Genomic DNA, 21989 nt, shown 5'->3' with positions numbered 1-21989 from the left:
CTGGGTATCCTTTGCTGTTGGGCTTCCAGTATAGCAATAAACTCACAGGAGGGAGAAAGAAGTATAATGGGGTATTGAAAGGCGTGGGGGCAAATAAACTAATGTACACTAGCCAGAAGACACCCCCCTGTATGTGTGTGTGTGTGTGTGTGAACCATTTCACAATTGTAAGTTGCTTTGGGTTGCCCTGAGCAAGATAAAGTGATTAACAAGTTCAAGAAATAAATAATAAAATAATAATAACTGTTTGTGCTGCCTGTATAGCATGCAGGTATGGACACTGGCAAAGTGATGTCTAAAAAAGTTCTGTTAGAGAGGAAAAAACTAAACTACAGTGATTCAATGGCTGAAGTATGTACAGAGCAATATAAACTCGTATCTCACATGTTTCAATGCACTGTAGCTTTCCTCTCATTAAAACAAGTTTTATATTGGTTGATTTTCTTTTATTTCCTAATATGAAATTGCACATAAGAATAGCCCTTCTGTTTCTCTTTCTCATTTTTAGATTCCAAAGGACAAACCTGGGACCTATAAACCATGGGCTATTGAAGTAGACTAACGTCCTGGTTTTCCGCCAAAGTTTTTCGCTTTTGTATGTTCTTCCTCATCAGAAGAGCAGTCGCAGTCTAATCACACACAAGAAGGACAACGATATTAATTTCAGCTGTGCAAGATTTTTTAAAATTATATTGATGTACGAAAACAAATCTGTGAATTTCAGCAGGCGTATAATCAAGCATGGACGTCGTATAAGGGATAAGAAAATGTAATTCCAAACTGTGAGAATTAGCAACTGTATATCTTCATCTGTGATTTGTGTTCATGTTGTATTGTAATGGCCATTGACATCTACATCTGTAACTGTAGGCATATAAAATGCTGTAATTAGGTGGCTGCCTACCAGGTACACAGATACACCTCAGCTTTTATTCAGAGGAGTTAGAGAGGGGTGAGATTGTTGGTTTGGGCTTTGAGGATCATATGGGTGTAGGGAGAATCATTTAGTAAATGTTAGGGCACAGGGGAGAGTGCTGAAGTACCGTACTCATTTGGCTTATACATTCTGTCCCTTGCCAGTTAAGCAGACCTTCTCCTGGAACTTGCCCAGACTTGGTATTCAATTAACCTTTACTCAGAGTAGACCCACATAGCATAGCTGAGGAAACTGAAAACTGTCATCAGCAGAAAGTGACCACGTGTTGCCAAGGTGCGCTGTGGAGGTGGGCAATTTTTACTTGCAAAATAGGAACAACTCTGGACTACATAGCAAAGCTGTCATAAGCCACTGGTCTGTTCCTCAACCTGAACATACCTATGGGGGGTGGTATCAGACCCATAAAAAGGGAAGCAGTTAGCTGGTAAAATAATGGTCAAGTACTTTTAAAGCATTAACTTTAATCATTTATTATCCTGTTGATAATCACCTTTGCTCGCATGATGATTTGAGAACTATTGTTTTCAAGAGATCTGATACATATGCTAATAAAAAAAAAATGTTATTATGAAACTGCATGAGTCACAATGAATTACTTATTTCATTTTTGTATTTTGCTGTCTCCTCAAGGAGTCCAGAGCAGCCTACATAAGCTCTCCTCACCTCCACCCCCCCCCCAGGATTTTAATTTTTCCCTCACAGCACTCAAGAGTCAGGCTAGGCTAAGTGTATGAGATTCACCAGGCATCACCTAATGGGCTCCATGGCCAAGTGAGGATATGAACCAGGGCTTCCCTGTCTTTGACCTTGCCAGTCAACTTCCTAGTCAGTGCATGTGTAGTTTATGGCTTTGCAGTCACTGCCATAGAATTTGCTACCCTGCACAGTTTTCTCCCGAATGTTGCAGGCCTAGGGCACAAGCAGATCTCACTCTCGCTGACAAGTGATACCATAATGAAACAAAAAAGATAAGCTGCCACCTATTATGCAATTAATTAATTAATTAGTAAACTGCCCATCAGCCGTATATCTTAGGGCAGTTCACAACATAAAAACACAAGATTTTAAAAAACACTAAAAGCGATAGCAAAGCAAAGCACTAACCCCCACTCGCCCTACACAGAGGCATTCTCAGAACATGAGATACCTTGCCACAATCAAGTAATAATGCATTTCAGCTTAACACAACTTGGCCAGGCCATTGACTGGTGTGCCAACCCTAAGGATAACACCACCTGACTACAGAGCAGGGTTGTTGTAACTCAATTTCGGCTCCAGCCCTTGTAATGAAGGCATGAGTGATATGTCTCGAATCCTGCACCCCACCTGCAACACGGGAATAATGATTAATGATGATGATGATGATGGACAGTGCCGGAAGCGCCATCAGGCAGCCCTGTTTAGGGAAGTTTTTAATATTTAAATGCTGTATTGTTTTTAACACTTGATTGGAAGCCGCCCACAGTGGCTGGGGAAACTCAGCCAGATGGGCGAGGTATAAATAATAATAATATATTATTATTATTATTATTATTATTATTATTATTATTATTATTATTATTATTATTAAATTTACAATTTCCTCGCACTAGAAAACCCGACTGCGTTTAAAAGCAAATGAACCTTTGCATATTTTCCCCTCCCCCTTTTTCCTTTGCCTGATGGAAACCGCTGCCACCAAATCACTGTAGAGTTGGAAGGGGTACCCAGTGTCATCTAGTCCAACCCCCCCTGCAATGCAGGAATCGCAAGTAGACCATACATATAGAAACGCGGAAATAATAAAAGACATAAGCACCATTTATTTATTTTGCAAGCTCTCATTGTTGCGAGACAGACAGACAGACGAAACTTCAAAAGCAAACCAGAAAGTCTGGGCTGCTTCCTCCTACGGTGATAACCACCTGGCCTCCTCCGCCGCTTAAGTCCCCCTACTTCGGCTCAATGGATTGAGCCACGAAGTATCCCGGGCCATTCCCGGAAAAGGACGAACCTGGACGCGTCCACTTAGGGAGGGGAGGGGGAAGCGGAGAGCAGAGTCTCGTTTCAAACCCCGCCCAAGGGAACGCAGCCCATTGCTACGTAACGTAGTTCGGGAGGGGGCGAGCTGGACGAGCCCATTTCCGAAATAAACGGGGGTAGGGCAAAACAAACACGCTTGCTTCATTTTCAACTTGAACTTCCTCTCTGTATGAGGAAATAACCAACCAACCCCCCACAATAAAAAAAACACCCAGCCGGCGTCACGCACTCGACCCTCAGCACGACGCGCTTCTCTTCTCTCCCCCCCCCCACTGTGTGACGGCTGTGAATAATAGTTCCTTCCCAGCAGGCCTCGCCTCCCTCCTGCCCGTCACCCGCGTGTTCTCGCGTGGTTTCCTCTCCTCGCGGGGGAGGTTGTGTGGGGAGGGGGAGTAGAAGAGGAGGAAAAGGGGTGGAGACTTGAAGCCGCTTCAGACCGCCCGCCTTCTCCGTCCTCCGTCGCGCCGCTTAGTCAAGCTCGTGCTCCTTGGACGTTCCTTTCCTGCCTTAAAAGTCGGTGAGGCCCGAGGCGCGCGGCGGGATTGATAGCTCGCGGGGGGTGGGGAGAGAACGCGGCTGGGCGGGCGCTGATTGGGCGGGGAGCGCGGCGCGAGGCTGGCCCGTAACGGCCGCGCTGGCAGGGCCGGTTGCTGGGCCTGCTTCTCCCCTCCTCCTCCTCCTCCCCCCCCTCCTCCTTTCCCTTCACTCGCCCGCGCCCTCTGGCCCGGCCCGGCCTGGCGGGTAACAAAGCGGCGGCCTCTGTTGGGCAGTGACGCCGCTGAGGGAGGGAGGGGACGCGGCGGCGGCGGCCGGGAGGGGCAGCAGCGCGGGACTCAAAGCCTAGCCGGGGCGGCGGCGCTAGCGGGAGACTTCCCCCTTCCCTTCCTTTCCGGGGCCATCGCTTCCAGCTCCTGCAGCAGCCGCCTCCGCCCGGAGGGCTCGGTGGGTAGGCCGTGAGGGAGGGAAGGAGGGCGCCTCGGGTCTTCCCTCGGGTGAGGGAAGAGCCTTCCGGGAAAAGGCCCGTTTCCGGCCCAGGCAGCGGCACGAGGCGGGGCAAACCCCCCCCCCCCAACTACACAAAAAATACGTACACACGGCCTACCCGTGTTTGTAGATGGGGGGTGTCTTTCCTGAGGGGGGTGAAGGGTGGGGACACCTCCCGGGGCCGAGTGGGTGGCGCCTGGTGGGGGAGGAGGAGGAGGGGACTCAAGGTTTGGCGATTGCATTTTGAAAAGAATTTCTTTTTTATTTTTTAAAATAATTTTTATTAAGTTTTCCATTTTAACAATCCAATCCCATCACACTGAATATTCCAAATTGTACAAATACATAAAGTCCAAATATTTTGCCAAATTACAATTTTTTTGTTGGGGGTTCCCAAGTTCAGTAGGGTCCAATCATCTCATGTTTCATCTGCCTTGAGTGTCAGTATTTCTCAGCCTTTTTGCTTCAGTGCAAGATGATTAGCTGGCACGTTTTCCAAAATCTATGCGCTCGTGACTCTTGGTGGTTGTTTTTTCTGGGAGAGACCATGATGGGGAAAGGAGGAGATTTAAATACGTACCACAATGAGCCCTGTGGATAAAACTGCTTTTTGCATCCCACCCCCCGCATTTTTTGCAAAAGCGTGAAGGGCGTCTTAAGTTATTTTCCTTCTTCTGCCCCGGGCGCCGTGAATTGATACTCTGTCCTGATGTAACATTATTCCAAGGCACACGGGGGGGGGGGGCTTTCCCCTAGCTAAGCAGTAGCCATGGCGTTGTTGGCAAGTTTGGTCCCCTCAAAATCCAAGCCCTGCCATCCCCAAAACGTGAAAGAGGATAGCTAGTTTCACTCTGGTTATGCTACATGCTCCCGGAATGCATTCAGGAATTCTGAGAAATTTTGGCCCATCCCCAAAACTTCATTCAGACCCCAATACCTAGAAACATGCCGGAGGAATGTTGGCCCTGCCTTGCGTTTTGTAGACAGCAATGTTTTTTTGGAAGAGCAGGTACTGTAATCCTAAGCACACCTGCTCAAAATCATCCCATTTTGTTCAGGTGCAGTTAGTTCCAGGGAAGTGGTCATAGAGGACTACAGCCTTGTTGGGGTATACTGAGGACCACAAATTCCCCTTTAAAATACTCCTCTCGTTCTTGTTTACAGTTTAATCTGGAATGAATTCAAGAACAGGGCTTTAAACATTGTGATACTCTTGCTGTTCCGCCTGCCCCCCCAACCCCTCCCTTTTCCCATGAAGCCTTAAATGCAGTTCATGCTTTTGCTTTTTTGTGTTAAGGCTGGATTCTGTACATACAATTAATACGTTTGGACTGAGAGCCTCTCTTTTTACTTATAATTATGAAGTCAAGGTGTGAGGACATAGCCATGTACCCCTTGGCTATCTTGATACTTTCATCTTATGATTCATCTCACTGCAGGCAGTGTCAGGCGACTGGATCTAACCAGCTTAAAATCTATCACAGTGCCCCTAGCCTAGTGTTGCTGTGGGGCATTGCGCTGAAATAATAAGATTGCCGCACCATTTACCCAGCAGTGCTTGGAGCCCACTGACATAGGAAAGGGCCCACAAGAGAACACTTTGGCAAGAAGCTAGTCCTGACTTAATTATGGCCTTGCTTAGTTTTAGGCAAAGTACTGGTAAAAAACATGAGGTTGGAAGTCCCCCAATTCCAAGTTAAGTTTGACCCCAAGTTCATTAATAGGCCTTGATAGGTATGAGTCTCTTGGTCATCCTCAGCGCTCTGATGTGTTGATAACTGCTGGTCCAGTATCAACTACTCACCTCAGAAGTCGAAGTATTTGGTCTTCAAACCATAGATTCAGATCATGGTTTGAAGGCAATGCTTGATTTGTTCTAACCATACTGTAGTTGGTTCAGTTTAGATCTTAGGGGAAAGTGTGGTAAGAACCAACTGGGAAAGGAGGAAGAAAAACATTATGTTTCTAATCTCTCAGCCCAGATTTACTCAATTTAGGCATCATAGAACCCGAGGTCTGTTATGTATTTTGAAACATAGGAAAAGGTTTGTAAACACTTAATGTTTCCAAACGTTAAAGTAGAAAAAAAATACATAAAGTAGGAAATCATTAAGATGCATTTTTAGGATGTTGCCAATAGCTGGTAGATGCGTAACTGAAGTCTTCCCAAACACTTAAGGATCATCTGCTTAACTGATACATCTTGAAAATTTTGTTTCTTTCCATAGGGTGTCTTTTATGAATAATCAAAAGCAGCAAAAGCCAACGCTATCAGGCCAGCGTTTTAAAACTAGGAAAAGAGGTAAGCCTAATTATATGTATGCTTAATTAAATTGTTTCTGTCTAATACAGTTGGACATCTGAGAGAAAGTTTGCTTGTGGTCTGCCTGTGTGTGTGTGTGTGTGTGTGCGCGCGCGCGCGCACACACACACACACACACACACACACACAGAAAGCTGCATTGACAGTTTGGTGGAAAGTCTTTAGGATTGATCCTTGATCAACTTTACCTTCTTTATATTAAGGCAGCTATGTCTTACATATAATGCAAGAGTGAGAGTAGTATCAATATCCCTGTTGTTGTTTTCTTCACTTATCACCTGCTTTTAAAACAAAAATATACTTTGACCTAAAATCTTAATTTTATTAAAGCCAGTGAACTAATGAACCCATTCTCCTTCGTCTCCCAGTGACAGGTTTTTAGTCTGTTTAAAAATCAGATTGCAGCCTTTGATTTATCTGACACAGATGTTCTCACATACTGAACTTGAACAAAATTATTCACTGCGAGTTGTATCCAGCAGCATCCGTGCTTGAGTGAATAGACTTATGCCCATGTAGCAGGACTTCCCTCTCTGTCTAATCCTGTATGCACCCTCCGCACCTGCCCTTCACCCAAGGATCACAGGGTGGTTTACAATATCAGATAGTATAAAACCACAATATCAGATAGTATAAAACCACTAAAATACATACCATAGTAACAAACAAAAAATAACAATCTACACACAGTTTAAAAGGCCATAGATTGGCTCATTAGTCAAAGGCCTGGGAAAAGCAGCAGCAATGGATGCAGAAGTAGCCCTGACCTGTGTATCTGTTCCTTCAGAGGGAATGTAACCCCATCAAGACCAGGCAACCTCCTATCCATCCAGTCAGGAGAACCACTAACAGTGCCTCAATCTTATCTGGATTGAGTTTTAGTTTTTGGCTCTCATCCAGTCCATTATCGAGGCAAGACAATGGTCCAACACATCCACTGCCACAACTGCAGATGTAAAGGAGAAGAGCTGTGTTTCGTTAACATATTGCTGGCAACATACTCTAAAACTCCGGATGACCCCACTCAGCTGGTTCATGTAGATGTTAAACAGCAGGGGGAATACAATCGAACCCTGAGGAACCCTACATTGAAGGCTCCATGGGGCCATATGGTATTTGTACCCATGGATTCAAATTTTCATGGCACTTTAATGCCCGGCTTCAGGAGAGATGTTTGTTTTAGATGGGTAGGTGCTATATTTAACTTTTCTTCAAGCCGGTCAACTACGAGCTTTCAAAGGTGTTATGGCTATGAAAGGTCCTTAATTTTGCCTCTACACAGGGCGTATATCTCTTGCTACTATGACATATAAATAGTCCAGCCAACTGGCTATGTGGCATGCCAGAAAGCACAGGAATACTAACTTGTGGGTAGTAATTATGTTAAGGAGTGTTGTCTGTTCAGTGTTTCTTCAGTAAAAGGAGAGAAAAGTGTAGCTTTAATGAATTCTAAACTGAAACGTCGTTATTTTAAAGATTATTTTGGTATGGTTTCAGTTAAATGACTTATGAAGGTGAAAGCAAATCTTGATCCTATGACTTAAAAGATATAGCACATGAACTTCTGTGTCAGCATAAAAACATCACAAAATTGATTATTGTCATTGAGCCAGAACCCTGAATCTAATATTTAGAGTTGGAATAGGTCCATGATACAAGGTCTTAGTTGAACTCACTTCTGTAATCCACATTCAACTTTATGGTGGACCTTCCAGCTTTTTTGTTTTGTTTTTGTTAAACCTTTGAAACTGAAGGAGCTGCACACTTGTCAGGATGTTCTAGGGAAGAGTGTAATCTGTTTAGTACTGCTCTGCTCAAATAAGTGAGAAACAATGAAACTGAACTGAGTGAAAAGGATGGAATTCCAATAAACAAATTAGTAGGTGGGAGTGGGACCTGGAAGCAGAAATAGTTAAGTACTGTCTTGATCTGCTGAAACATGGTGGGTGAGCTGGAGTCCACACATGACATAATACTGTGGTATTAGTCTTTGGATAACAAATGCTCAGTATCTTGAGGATCAAAAAAAACTGATACCTGAGTTCTAAATGTCATAAGTGAAAGAAGATCCTCTCGTATTCATGGAATTTACTTCCATGTAATGTTTTCAGGGGACGCGGGTGGCGCTGTGGGTTAAAGCCTCAGCACCTAGAACTTGCCGATCGAAAGGTCGGCGGTTCGAATCCCCACGGTGGGGTGCGCTCCCGTTGCTCGGTCCCAGCGCCTGCCAACCTAGCAGTTCGAAAGCACCCCCGGGTGCAAGTAGATAAATAGGGACCGCTTACTAGCGGGAAGGTAAACAGCGTTCCGTGTGCTGCGCTGGCTCGCCAGATGCAGCTTGTCATGCTGGCCACGTGACCCGGAAGTGTCTGCGGACAGCGCTGGCCCTCGGCCTATAGAGTGAGATGGGCGCACAACCCTAGAGTCTGTCAAGACTGGCCCGTACGGGCAGGGGTACCTTTACCTTTACCTTTAATGTTTTCAGAAATTTTATTTATAATTTTCACTATTACCATCATGTAATGTTTTCAGAAGTGGAGTAGCAAGCAACTATAACGACTTTGAATTTCTGTGGGTGGTACTAAAATTTTAGCCCATTATAAATAGACCGCTAATAGGTTAAAACAGAAATTAAGATTTCATGTGCAGCTGATATTTTGATTGCTTTTTACCAGATATTCTTGGCTTAAGAGAGGGCTCAAACTGACAACACTAATGCCAAAAATGATTTTGCTGTGACTGTGGCCCTTAGTTTTCTGTCTGTTGTATACTTCTGGTATCTTACAGTGAGAGTATCTTGTCTTCTAGTACAGATAAGTGGCTTATTTGAAGCTGAGAAGCTGGCCATTGAGGGATATAGCAAATTCATGAAGGCAAACCCATGAAGTTTGTTTTTTTAATAGATAAGTTTAAAGAGAACTTCTGCAATGCATTCATATGAGGGTTTTTATAGAGAGAACCAGAATGTAATAAAATGGCGAGAGGTAGAAATAGCTCTTGGAACTGCTGGTGAGAGGTAGCTTGCTCAGTAATAAACTGATTTGTGTCAGAATCCCTATTTAAAGTGAAAGTGAAATACCTATGTTTGTGGAAGATTGAAGCAGACCTTAATGGTTGCTCAGTCATGAACGCTGTACTCATGACTCCACATCCTGAAAATTGGGCTGGATGCTGGTTGATAATTCAGGTAATTATTGTCATTTTACTGATGCCACGCCAGAAAAAGAAGGGTGTAGCCAAAGGCTGATATGGAACCATTTTATTTTGATCTATAGAACGTGGGTGCTAACTTTTTAAAGGTAACTTTCTTTGAATAGAAAGCAGACTTCTTGACAGAAAAGGGTTTGTTTTGTATTTTGCTAAAAATACCAAACAATATATCATGCAAAAAAGGGGAAAGCATAGATCTTTAAAGGGCCTGGTGATGGGCCTCTCCAAAGTGTAATGGAAATCTCCAGTAACTTTTAAAGTGGAAAATGGCCATAATGTGCTCCCCTGATGTGCAGTATATTAAATGCCAACCTTCTATTTCAGCAGTGTTCCATACAGTGTGATAGTTGTCCATATACTGTACAAAACTTGTTGTGTTTATTTGTGTTGTGATTATTGAGATGTTTGGACTACAACTTGCATTAGCCAAATAGAGGTTGTAGTCGAGAACATCTTGAGGGCAGCTGGCTGGCAAAGGCTGATGTATCAGCAGTATGAACCTGTACAACAAGAGTGAGAGATAGTGGGGAACTGGGTTCGGGACTTCACATATACAGAGGCCGTGTCATGCCCCAGTCCTAGAAGGCTCTTTTACCCACTACTGTACTGTTCTTTAGTGAAGTAGCATGATTTGAGTGCCCTACTTCCTGGTCAACCCTGACTCTCAAAGGGTATTTCAAAGAAGAAAGATTTCCAACCTTTCTGTTCCTCAGCATCTATTGAGGAGCTACATTACAGAGTGGCTCCACAGTAGGTAATACTGCTTTAGAATCCGCTTTCTTTCTTCTTGACTCAAGTTTGTTGTCATCATTCACAATATCAGTAAAGAAAAATCCTTTTATCTTGTTCTGTGAACCACTCTGAGACTTCTGGGTATAGGGTGGTCTATTAATTGTAATAGTAATATTAAATTTTATCTGGCTCCACTATTTTTTCAAACTGCCAGCCTGAATTTAACTGCCACTTTGTTGTGTGTGTGTTATTTGTACCCGCATAATTTGTTGTGATGAACTTCATTGATTGAACTGTGTACCTAAATTGGGGCCACTCTCTGTAATTTGATTTTGTATTAAAAAACAATGTAATAAATAGTACTATGTTCACAGAATATTTATTTATTTATTTATTGCAGATGAAAAAGAGAGGTTTGACCCCACTCAGTTTCAGGACTGTATTATTCAAGGTTTAAATGAAACTGGCAGTGACTTGGAAGCAGTAGCAAAATTCCTTGATGCTTCTGGAGCAAAACTTGATTATCGCCGCTATGCAGAGACACTCTTTGACATTCTGGTGGCTGGTGGAATGCTGGGTAAGTGACCTTAAGAGGGGCTTTTTGGTTTACAGGCATGCCTGTGTATTTGTATGGTTGGATCTTAAAACTAACCAACCATTCGTTGCTCATGATCTCAGTTGCTACTGATTATGCAGCCTCTGTACCCTCCAGAATATAATTATAATTAATAATAATTTTATTTGTACCCCGCCCTCCCCAGCCAAGACCGGGCTCAGGGCAGCTAACAACCAATAACGAAAACAAGTTCAAAATACAACGTTAAAACATTAAAATGCAGCCTCATCACAGGAGGAGAAAGGAAAAAATAAAGAGGGGAAGGGAATCAAATTGATTCCAAGCCAAAGGCCAGGCAGAACAACTCTGTCTTACAGGCCAGGCGGAAAGAAATCAGATCCTGCAGGGCCCTGGGCTCATGAGACAGAGCGTTCCACCAGGCCAGAGCCAATGTCGAAAAGGCCCTGGATCTGTTTGAGGCTAATCTAACTTCCTTAGGGCCCGGGACCACTAGGGTGTTGCTATTTATGGACCTTGAGGCTCTCCGTGGGGCATACCGGGAGAGGCGGTCCTGTAGGTATGAGGGTCCTAGCCTGTGAAGGGCTTTAAAGGTCAAAACCAGCACCTTAAACCTGACCCTGTACTCCACCGGGAGCCAGTGCAGCTGGAAAAGCACTGGGTGAATATGCTCCCATGGCAGAGACCCCGTGAGGAGCCTCGCTGCAGCATTCTGTACCCGCTGGAGTTTCTGGGACAGCTTCAAGGGCAGCCCCACGTAGAGCGAATTACAGTAGTCAAGCCTGGAGGTGATATAATAGCATTAGACCTCTTTTCTCTGTGAAGGGCTTCGCAAAACACAGAAGTGACGTAGTATCTTATGGTAGCTGTTAGCAACTGATGATCCAGTTCAAATTTAGGAAGATGAAAGCTTCTAGTCAGCCTTCAGGGTTTTCCTGAAAAACTAGCATCCCTGTAAAAAGGTGGGGCTCCTAATTCTTAGCAGTTGGAAAGATTTTTATCTTGCTCTGTTTGCCATTAAACTTTAAATACAGTGGTACCTCGGGTTACATACACTTCAGGTTACAGACTCCACTAACTCAGAAATAGTGCTTCAGGTTAAGAACTTTGCTTCAGAATGAGAACAGAAATCGGGCTCCGGCAGCAGCGGGAGGCCCCATTAGCTAAAGTGGTGCCTCAGGTTAAGAACAGTTTCAGGTTAAGTGCGGACCTCCAGAACAAATTAAGTACTTAACCCGAGGTACCACTGTAGTTGGTTTTCACTTTTTGTTGATTTACTTCACATTGTATTGTATTAAATTTAAATGCTGTTCTAATTAGTGAAAGTGATCTTAGCCAATGTTAGCTTTTCTTATAAAACTAAACACCAATTTCTCAATAGCCCCAGGTGGTACACTGGCAGATGACATGATGCACACAGATGTCTGTGTGTTTGCAGCACAGGAAGACCTAGAAACGATGCAAGCATTTGCTCAGGTTTGTTTTGTTGGTTTTTAAAAAATGGCTTTTCTTGATTCTACCTCCCTGCAATATAAACATCCACAAAAAAGCAAGATTGCATGTATAAAGAGTTTGTGATTGAGCCCAACAGGAATTGTTGAGGGCTTAATTGCTGAGGGATACCTGCTGGCACTGACCAGAGCCGGAGCAGTGATGGGCACAGCCAGAGACAAAAGTGTTCTGGATTATTGGAGGGGTGGGATTTCCTTATCCTCAAGTCAAATAATAAGGAAAAAAGTTTTTAAAAATCAGTTGATTTTATCAGGTAAAAATACTGCTTCTTCCAGTTGTTCTGAAATTACATAGAGAGGGGGAAAGCCTGACAAAATGAAGAAATTGACAGAAAGAAAGTTACTGCTGGGATGCAAAGATTCTGGGAAATCCCCTTGCTGGGGAAGATTCTGAAGGCGCTGGGGGAACATAAAATGAAAGCAGGACTGTATATAGCCCCTAGGTATCAGGTTGCCCACCTTTTCTATGAAAACTATAGTCTTAATTGTTAACATTTGTCTTTCAGGTCTTTAACAAACTGATCAGGCGTTACAAATACCTGGAAAAAGGCTTTGAGGATGAAGTCAAAAAGGTATTGCAAGTTGAAACTATTTTTTGGACCATGGCCTTATAGATACTCCTGTATATTTGTGTGTTTGTTACTATTTAGCAAAACATTTAGTCTGCATGTGCACATATTCCTTGGCAAGTCACTTAGGGCCTGAAAGAATAGAATAATTTCTGTCCCATTTATAAAAGTTCCATTTTCTGGTTACCTGGAGGGTATAGTTCTCCATAGGCATCAGAGTAAGTGGCTTTGCAGAAACTTTCAGTCATTATAATAAAAACTCCGCAAAAGGGAGTCCTTTTCTTGTTTCCAGTGATACATTCCTTTATATCTCATGGTAGCATTCATAAATGATTTCAGCACTTCGCTTGTTTCAGAGTGTTGACTGTGCCTTTTACCCTTTGCAGTTGCTGCTATTCTTGAAAGGTTTTTCAGAGTCTGAGCGGAACAAACTGGCCATGCTGACGGGTATTCTTCTGGCCAATGGGACACTTAATGCGTCAATTCTCAACAGTCTTTATAATGAGAATCTAGTTAAAGAAGGTAATTTTGGTAAACTATTTTGGAAGTGTTCCCTGTCTGTTTTGATATTTAGAGGTGTATTCCTGCACAATGTCTTAGGTTTCTCTTCACCAGTGGAAGTCCTGTCCAACCCCAGTTCCTAGCATATGAGTATTTTTCTCAGAATTTTACACTACAAGACCCAGATTTTTTTAAGATTCACAGGTTGAAATAGGTACTAGGTAACAGACTGTGCATTTGTTTTGGTTATAGTGAAGCAAAACCTTACCATTTAATCATGCAATGTGACCTTTGCACGTCCAGTGAGAGTGCTAGAAAACCTTTCCTCATGCAGCCAGTCAGGAAGTGATACACAAAGAGCGATTTCACTATCAAAATCTGCTGACAGTTTGAGACCACAAAGCCACCTGTCTTTTTATATGCTAACCTGTGGCCTACAGATGTAGATGGACTACAACTCCCATCATTCTTGTCCATTGGCCGTGCTCTATGGGAGTTGGGTGTCCAATCACGTCTGGAGGGCCAAGGGTAAGTCACATCTGATAGTAGGACAGTATTAAGCAGGAGTAATAGAGTATTACTGCTAGTAATTCAAGAGTATTAAAAGTAACCATACAAATTCTCATGCAGGTGTTTCAGCAGCCTTTGCAGTAAAACTGTTCAAATCATGGATAAATGAAAAAGATATCAATGCAGTGGCTGCTAGCCTTCGTAAAGTCAACATGGACAACAGGCTGATGGTAAGTAAATAAGATAATCTACTTTTGGTGCTGAAAATGGAGTAATTTGAGATGTGCAACTTTTTTTAAAGTACACCGCAAACAATCAATATCAATGTTTCAGGAACTCTTTCCAGCCAACAAGCAAAGCCTTGAACACTTCACAAAATACTTCACTGATGCAGGATTAAAGGAACTCTCTGAATACGTCCGGAACCAGCAGTGCATAGGGGCTCGTAAAGAGCTGCAGAAAGAACTTCAGGAGCAGATGTCACGTGGGGATCCCTTTAAGGATGTAAGTACATTGGTTTCCTCTGCTCATAGCTTATGAGCCTCTTTGGTCTCTAAAACTCGTTTTTCGTAACTTTGGCATCTGCCATGGCAACCAAGGAAGGTGAAAGTAGCTTGGTTTTCTAGCTGTCTCAATTGCTGTAACAATTTTTGCTGTTAAAATATTTTCTTTCCAAGTGTGTTTGCCGAATTAACATTGCGCTAATGTCCGCACATTGTAAAATGCTGACACTCAGCAAGGTGGGAAGTATGAAACCTTGTTTAATAATTTTTGAAATAGCTGCAGATATTTATGAAAATAACGATAACGTTCAGGAACAGTTAAGCATGCACACATATACGTTTGTACCTGTTCAGGCTATAGCCTTTTCACCTGTGAATAATGCTATTGTGTTTATCACATTTGCATCCTACAAGGAGCCCAGGAAAGCATGCATTGGGTTATCTTGATCTATGCAGTAAGCCCTGTGAAGAAAGCTGGTCTGCAAGATGGTGACGTTCTCCAAGGCCACCGCCCAGGGAGCTCTGTGATTGAACAGGGATTTGATCCCTTTTCCTTGGCAAGGGTTTGGGACGCAGCTGGCTGGTTTCACCTTGCTTCCTAAGGACTGGTTGTTGCTACAGTGCCCCAATCATAGATGTTTTAGGACTAGAGCTCCCACCATCCCCAGGCAGCATAGCCATTGATAGCTCGTGGTAGCTGGGGATCCAAGCAATTTGGAGGGTGGAAAGCTACCATAGTTGGGTTGCCCAGTTTCTGTGCTTGGTTTCCATGATCAATGAGAAATGTATTAAGATTTTATATTCTAAAATGGGGGTGGGGAAGGAGAAGCAAGATGCCTGTGTCTACAGGCAGAAACTGTAGAAAGGAATGGGAAAATGCCTGTTACCACCTTGAGCTGTGTCTTGAATTTCACATTCTGAGTCTTGACAGAAATGTCTTAAAAGGTGGTGCACAATGTACCCTCCCTGCGAGAAGTGAGGTTACAGGGAACCAGGCAGAGGGCCTTCTCGGTAGTGGCGCCCGCCCTGTGGAACGCCCTCCCATCAGATGTCAAGGAAATAAACAACTATCTGACTTTTAGAGGACATCTGAAGGGAGCCCTGTTTAGGGAGGTTTTTAATGTTTGATGCTTCATTGTGCTTTTAATTCTGTTGGGAGCCGCCCAGAGTGGCTGGAGTATAAATGATAAGTAGTAGTAGCAGTAGTAGTAGTAGTTGTTGTTATTACTCAAGGGTGGTGCCAAGTATTGCAGCATTTACTGCTTGGGTAGAACAAAGTTAATCTCTAGGCCCAAGGAAATCTATATCTGAAAATCTAAGCAAAGCTTCTCAATACACGTGCAAGAATGTTATGTAACACTCCCTGGAATTGCTTGTCTAGATCATCTTGTATGTCAAGGAAGAGATGAAGAAAAACAACATATCAGAACAGACTGTGATAGGCATTATCTGGTCCAGTGTAATGAGCACTGTGGAATGGAACAAAAAAGAGGAGCTAGTAGCGGAACAAGCCATCAAGCACTTGAAGGTATTTGTATGTTCATTTTTAAAAAAGTACCGTATGTTTTGCCCTATAGGGGAAATGTGTGTGCGTCCTATGGGGCGAATGCAGGCTTTCGCTGAAGCCTGGAGAGCGAGAGGCGCGCCCCGTGCTTCGCGTAGATGTCCGCAAGCCTGGAGAGCACTCCGGGAGTTGCCCCTGGGCTCGCAAGGCTTGCGGACAATAGCCTGTTCTGGGGGCTGGTGTCGGGGGAAGCTCGGGCTTCCCCCGGCCCCGCAAGCAACTCGCCCCCGCAACCTCGCCATCGTTCCCGGACCCGTTCTGGGGGCTGGGGTCGGGGGAAGCTCAGGCTTCCCCCAGCCCCGCAAGCTCCGGGAGCGATGGCGAGGATAGGGCGAAAAATACGGTATATCATATAAGCAAACTTCTGTGGGTCTATTGCAGTGCGGGCATGGGTGCAAAGTCCACGTGATCATTCCCTCTGTATCCAGCTGAGTTTTCAGGTGCTCATGCAGATGTCATGTTAGGGGTAACCCTGAGGTTTGCAGACAAATCAAATGATATTTATTTATTTTTTTGAAAAAAATGAATGTAGCTGGGGTTGTACATAAATGTGTCTCCCACCACAACCTGCCCCCCCCCCCAAAAAAAAAATAGGAGAGAGGGAAAGCCCCAAACAGGCCAATATGGGAGTGAACCTGCTCAGTGGGCACAAAATGTGCACTGGAAAGTAGGACAGGGCATGAAAGCTAGTGGCGGGAACCCTGAAAAAGAAATATTCTACGCTGCATAATGTGCGGTCCCAGTCATAATACTGTATTGCCAATGCAGAGAATAGGCTGCATAAAAATGAGATTTTTCAAATGGATTCTCTTCATTTCTCCAGATTTAATATAAGCTTATTATCTCATTCAGTGTAATCCCATTCAAAATGTACCCTGAATGCCACAGTGTAGGGCTCACATTCTTCCTAAAATGTTGAATTCCTGAATTTCGAACAATCTTACTTACTGTAAAAGAAAATGGGAAATCACCAATAGCTAACTTGGCAGTGCATGGTTCTAAGACTGGGGTGGGGAACCTTGGGCCCTCCAGAAGTTGCTGGACTATAACTCCCATGAGCGCCTGCAAATGTGGCCAGGAACAATAAGCTGCAGTTCAGCAACAGCCAGAGGACAAAAGGTTCATTCAATGGAAGTCTATGGGAAGTCCTCTTAGAAGTTCCCAGACAGCTGGTTTTTGCTGTCAGGATTTTTTCCCTTCATGAAAAACCCTGGCAGCAGGGTTTGAAAATGTACATGTCCATTTTAGGACAAATTACGTGTTGATGATTTCTAATAAGCTCAATTTAAAGCAGTATTCTGGTGTACGCTAGCTTGTGCATAACAAGTAGGTGAAACATTATTATTATTTATTAAATTTGTATACCACACTAGATTTGAAGATCACATGGTGGTTCACAACATAAAAAAACAAAATGAAAGCACAAAATATGTAATACAAAAAAGCACCCATAACTCCCTCTCCAACACATTTAAAAGGCACATTTATGGAGAAATGGGAAGCTGCTGATCAGAATAAAAGCGTGTGTGGGTTTTTTTCTGTACGTAACTGTTCTTATAATCTTCACAGCAATACAGCCCTCTTCTTGCTGCCTTTACAACCCAAGGTCAGTCTGAACTGACTCTGTTGCTCAAGATTCAGGAGTACTGTTATGACAACATCCACTTCATGAAAGCCTTCCAGAAAATAGTGGTGCTCTTCTACAAAGGTAATGGTTTAACACTCAGTCATGTGCAAAACTCAAGAGTTTAGCATTTTAACTCTCTGTAACTCATTTTAACTACTTAACCTGTAGCTTCTGATGCTTATCAGTAAAGTCTTAATCTCAAAGAAGAAAGCTGCAGCCCATAATTCCATTATGCCAATTGAAAAGGGTCTCAGTCTTCTGGTGTTGCATCTGCTTAACACTGTTGTGGCTTGTCAGTAAATTTGTTTAACAGAACCCCGCCCCCCATTGTGATGTCAAGTGACTTTTTTGAGATGTAGATGAGTATCCTGTTGATGAAAATAGGGTGTCCTAATGAGGCTTCAAGGGACGTGGGTGGTGCTTTGGGTTAAACCACAGAGCCTAGGACTTGCCAATCAGAAGGTCTGCGGTTGAATCCCCACAACGGGGTGAGCTCCTGTTGCTCGGTCCCTGCTCCTGCCAACCTAGCAGTTCAAAAGCACGTCCAAGTGCGAGTAGATAAATAGGTACCACTCCGGCAGGAAGGTAAACGGTGTTTCCGTGCGCCGCTCTGGTTTGCCAGAAGTGGCTTAGTCATGCTGTACGCCGGCTCCCTCGGCCAATAAAGCGAGATGAGAGCTGCAACCCCAGAGTCGGCCACGACTGGACCTAACGGTCAGGGGTCCCTTTACCTTTACTGCGTCTTATGGAGCTGAATGTGGCAAACAACTGAATTGTGCGTACGCCTGGATGCATGTACAGTCAGGTTCCATATTTCTTTAGCCACAGAGCAATCCAAGGGCTTGTCTACACTGGAGTAGAACGTACACATGCCATTAATGTATGGGTGTCCACATAAACATCCTCTGCATCCCAGTATTGTTTCCCTACTTTAAATGTGGGTCCCTCCCCCAATCCTGGCCATTTCCCAACCTTCCAAGGATTGAATAAACTCACATTTAAGGAAGGAAAGGTTGGGAGAACGCTGGGATGGGGAGGACATCATGTGGCTATCCCTTTATTAATGTAGGCAAAACAGCCAGGTGCAAATTCACATTTTTCATTCCAGTGTGAACACAAGCTCCAAGACTAAAGACTCACCCTCACATCTACTGTATTTGGGTCAGTGTGGACAAGCCCCTGGAGATGAACGCCTGAACTATCCCATGGTCTAACTGGTTCTATTGACTCTAAGCCAGGGTGGGGAACATGTGGCTGCCCATATGTTGTTGTCCCTGGATGGACAAAGGACAAATCAATGGCCAGGGGAGATGGGGAGTTGTAATCCAGCAACAGCTGGAGGGCCCTAGGAAGAGATGGAGGAGAATTTTGTTTGATCCGCATTTTAGGCAAACTGATCTCATTTGCAATTCCTGGCCACAGAGTACAACATAATTATACTTTGGATTTTTCACTTCTCTGGATTTTGTTATATAGCTATTGGCTCAAAATGCATAAACAAATGCTCTGTACCTGACATTGAAAAGACAACAAAATGCGCAGCAGCTGACAAGACTCTCTAAGGAGGGCATTCCACAAGTGAGCACCAGCACCAAAATTGGAATTTACTTCTCAGTAAATAGGGTCACAGGTGGCGCTGTGGGTTAAACCACAGAGCCTAGGACTTGCCAATCAGAAGGTCGGCGGTTCGAATCCCCACGACGGGGTGAGCTCCTGTTTCTCGGTCCCAGCTCCTGCCAACCTAGCACTTCAAAAGCACGTCAAAGTGCAAGTAGATAATTAGGTACCGCTCCAGCGGGAAGGTAAACGGCATTTCTGTGCGCTGCTGTGGTTTGCCAGAAGCTGCTTAGTCATGCTGGCCACATGACCTGGAAGCTGTACGCCGGCTCCCTCGGCCAATAAAGTGAGATGAGCGCTGCAACCCCAGAGTCGGCCACGACTGGACCTAATGGTCAGGGGTCCCTCTACCTTTATTTTAAATATGCATGAGACCAGACTATAAGTCTTGTTAGCAGGGTTACTTGACTTTGTACTTAGGAAATCTATCTATCTATCTATCTTTACAAATATCCTTTATTAGGCATAGCAAACCACATATTATCAAACAGACAGCATATACAAATTGTGCAAAATACGAGCTCAGCATAACAAGGTTTGTCCCAGTCAGATCTTTAACTCCAGAGGAAATTAATTTGCATAAATAATACAACACAACACTACCACATCACCGATCAATTAACAACCACTAAATCTCTTTATAATGGCCCAGTCTTTCTACATGGACAGCACTCAAAAATTCAGCCACTATTAAAGTAATTTGATCATTCCTGTCTGAAAGCAGGTCCTGAATCGTTGGTATCATAGAATTCAGCCTATTGAGTTGTAAAGCCTCTAATAATTGTCTTCTGGCATAAATGCCAAAATCACAAGAAAATGAAATATGCTCCTAAGTATCAGGATCCTGTTTACTACATTTGCAGCGACGCTCTGACTCTGGGCGTCACATTCAAAACACCTGTAGATGGCACTTCATTCTGTGAGGAGACATTCTCTCCAGCTACTAGGAAAAAGCTACCCAAGCTGGCTTCAAACGTTGCTGTTTTTTGGAACCTAGTACACCACCTAAATCAAGGGACGCGGGTGGCGCTTGTGGGTTAAACCACAGAGCCTAGGACTTGCCAATCAAAAGGTCGGTGGTTCGAATCCCCGCGACGGGGTGAGCTCCCGTTCGGTCCCTACTCCTGCCCACCTAGCAGTTCAAAAGCACGTCAAGTGCAAGTAGATAAATAGGTACCGCTCCAGCGGGAAGGTAAACGGTGTTTCCGTGTGCTGCTCTGGTTTGCCAGAAGCGGCTTAGTCATGCTGGCCACATGACCCGGAAGCTGTACGCCAGCTCCCTTGGCCAATAAAAGCGAGATGAGCGCCGCAATCCCAGAGTCAGTCACGACTAGACCTAACGGTCAGGGGTCCCTTTACCTTTTTAATGAGGCTTGAGTTCCAAAGATGTGATTGAGCAACATATAAAATGTATTGCTTGATGAACTGGTCAAGTCTAGTGGAAATTTACAGCCCAAACAATGCTAAGACCACAGCATGAGGAATGTGGCTTGGCAAACTTACTGGTGGTTATTTTTTTTAGAGGGTTTGCACTTAAGCACTTTGTGCTTTGAATACACATGATGTGACTTGGCATTTGTTTTCTAAAGCTGTGCTGCATGAAGGGATACACTTCTTGCCCTAACCCCACGTTGTTTTCAACAGCTGAGGTGCTAAGTGAAGAACCCATCCTGAAATGGTATAAAGATGCACATGTTGCCAAAGGAAAGAGTGTCTTTCTGGAACAAATGAAAAAGTTTGTAGAATGGCTCAAGAATGCTGAGGAAGGTGAGTAAGCCTGATGCAATTCCGCTTTGCTTACTGTGCATTCATTCGAATAAGTTTACAAAGTGTTCTCATGCTGGAATGCTTGTTTGTTTTCTTTCAGAATCTGAGTCTGAAACTGAAGAAGGTGACTAAGTTGTCAAAAACAGTAAAGCAAACAGGAGCAGTAGATAAAACGTCATGTCTTTGTGTCCTGATTCTTACATCCTACCTCCCTGTATCAAGCATGATATAAGGGCTCTCATGGCAAATTTATGTTTGTGTTTTCTATGGTCATTAGAGAACACCAGATTTAGGTTTTTAAAACCATGTGTTAGTAGCTTACAGGAGCTATAGATTTGATTCTAACATTGCATTAGTTTTTTGAGTTACCTTCTACCTCCTGTATTTTCTACTGTAACATAATTTAAGGCCTTCCACAACTTAAAATTCATTTTATCCCTGGGTTTTCTATAAAAAAAGTTTACAAGTAGACATGATTTGGAAAAATGAAATTTGTTATAAAAATTCTGTTTGCAAATTAAACTGTACAAGTATCCAAAGTAAAGAGGCCACACTTGTGTAATTGTGTGTGAAAGATAACTAGACCCAAGCAAGAGTGATGGCATTCCTAACATCACATCATTCCCTGTTCATAATACCACTGCAATTTGCAGTCACTAAGCTCAGTATTCAAACTACGCTCTTTGCCTTCAGCTTCCTGGTTCTGGTGTTCTTGCAGTCTTAAGCAGATCCTTGAACAATCTATATTCTCTTTGAAAAATGTATTTTTCCGCCTTGCTATTAGTTGGAAACAGAACGAAGTTTGCATTGACCATTTTTGAGCAATGTTGTATATTACTTTTTAGCTTGTAGTAAACCAAGTCCTCAAAAATTAATGAACGTGACTAGGCTATGTCTAGTGGGTCTAGATTATTATATGGGTCTACTTTTGAGTAGGATGAGTGTTGAATACCATCCTTTTAAAGGTTAAAAGGATTTGCATTTTAGATACTGAATGTGAAAGTGAAAAAGGTTCTGGAACCCCAAAGAAGCTCCAAC

General features: G+C 43.5%; 2 protein-coding genes across 5 annotated transcripts in view; both read left to right on the top strand.

Moving 5' to 3' along the window:
• Positions 1-1510, top strand: part of LOC114607773 (aldehyde oxidase 3-like) — a 71392-nt gene extending 69882 nt beyond the window's left edge. For both annotated transcript variants that reach the window (XM_028751214.2, XM_028751222.2), the window contains one exon: positions 509-1510. In XM_028751214.2, coding sequence (XP_028607047.2) covers positions 509-562 — 54 coding nt within the window. In that variant the 3' untranslated portion in view covers positions 563-1510. The remainder of the gene's footprint in view (positions 1-508) is intronic.
• A 1815-nt stretch (positions 1511-3325) lies between these two features.
• Positions 3326-21826, top strand: BZW1 (basic leucine zipper and W2 domains 1). 3 transcript variants are annotated; one of them, XM_028751166.2, is made up of 12 exons: positions 3326-3476; positions 6172-6245; positions 10609-10785; positions 12164-12258; positions 12800-12865; positions 13249-13384; positions 13994-14103; positions 14207-14377; positions 15758-15904; positions 17510-17648; positions 20829-20951; positions 21052-21826. In XM_028751166.2, exons 2-12 carry the CDS (start codon positions 6182-6184, stop codon positions 21081-21083), a joined length of 1260 nt encoding a protein of 419 aa, XP_028606999.2. In that variant the 5' UTR covers positions 3326-3476; positions 6172-6181; the 3' UTR covers positions 21084-21826. The 3 variants fall into 3 exon arrangements, with proteins under 3 accessions (XP_028606999.2, XP_077773716.1, XP_077773727.1); XM_077917590.1 differs by having other exon boundaries at positions 3329-3472; XM_077917601.1 differs by lacking the exon at positions 3326-3476 and adding an exon at positions 3747-3901.
• Positions 21827-21989: the final 163 nt, after the last annotated feature.

The sequence above is a fragment of the Podarcis muralis genome, chromosome 1, assembly GCF_964188315.1.
Source record: "Podarcis muralis chromosome 1, rPodMur119.hap1.1, whole genome shotgun sequence".
NCBI classification, from domain to species: Eukaryota; Metazoa; Chordata; class Lepidosauria; order Squamata; family Lacertidae; genus Podarcis; species Podarcis muralis.
Note: the sequence above shows the minus strand (reverse complement) of the source record. Positions and strands in the feature narration are given on the sequence as shown.

Coding starts and splice junctions, on each gene's coding strand:
- BZW1 (XM_028751166.2), top strand. CDS start 6,182: ATGAATAATCAAAAGCAGCAAAAGCCAACGCTATCAGGCCAGCGTTTT. Junction 10,786..12,163: donor GGTGGCTGGTGGAATGCTGG/GTAAGTGACCTT, acceptor ATTTCTCAATAG/CCCCAGGTGGTACACTGGCA. Junction 14,378..15,757: donor GTGGGGATCCCTTTAAGGAT/GTAAGTACATTG, acceptor TTGCTTGTCTAG/ATCATCTTGTATGTCAAGGA.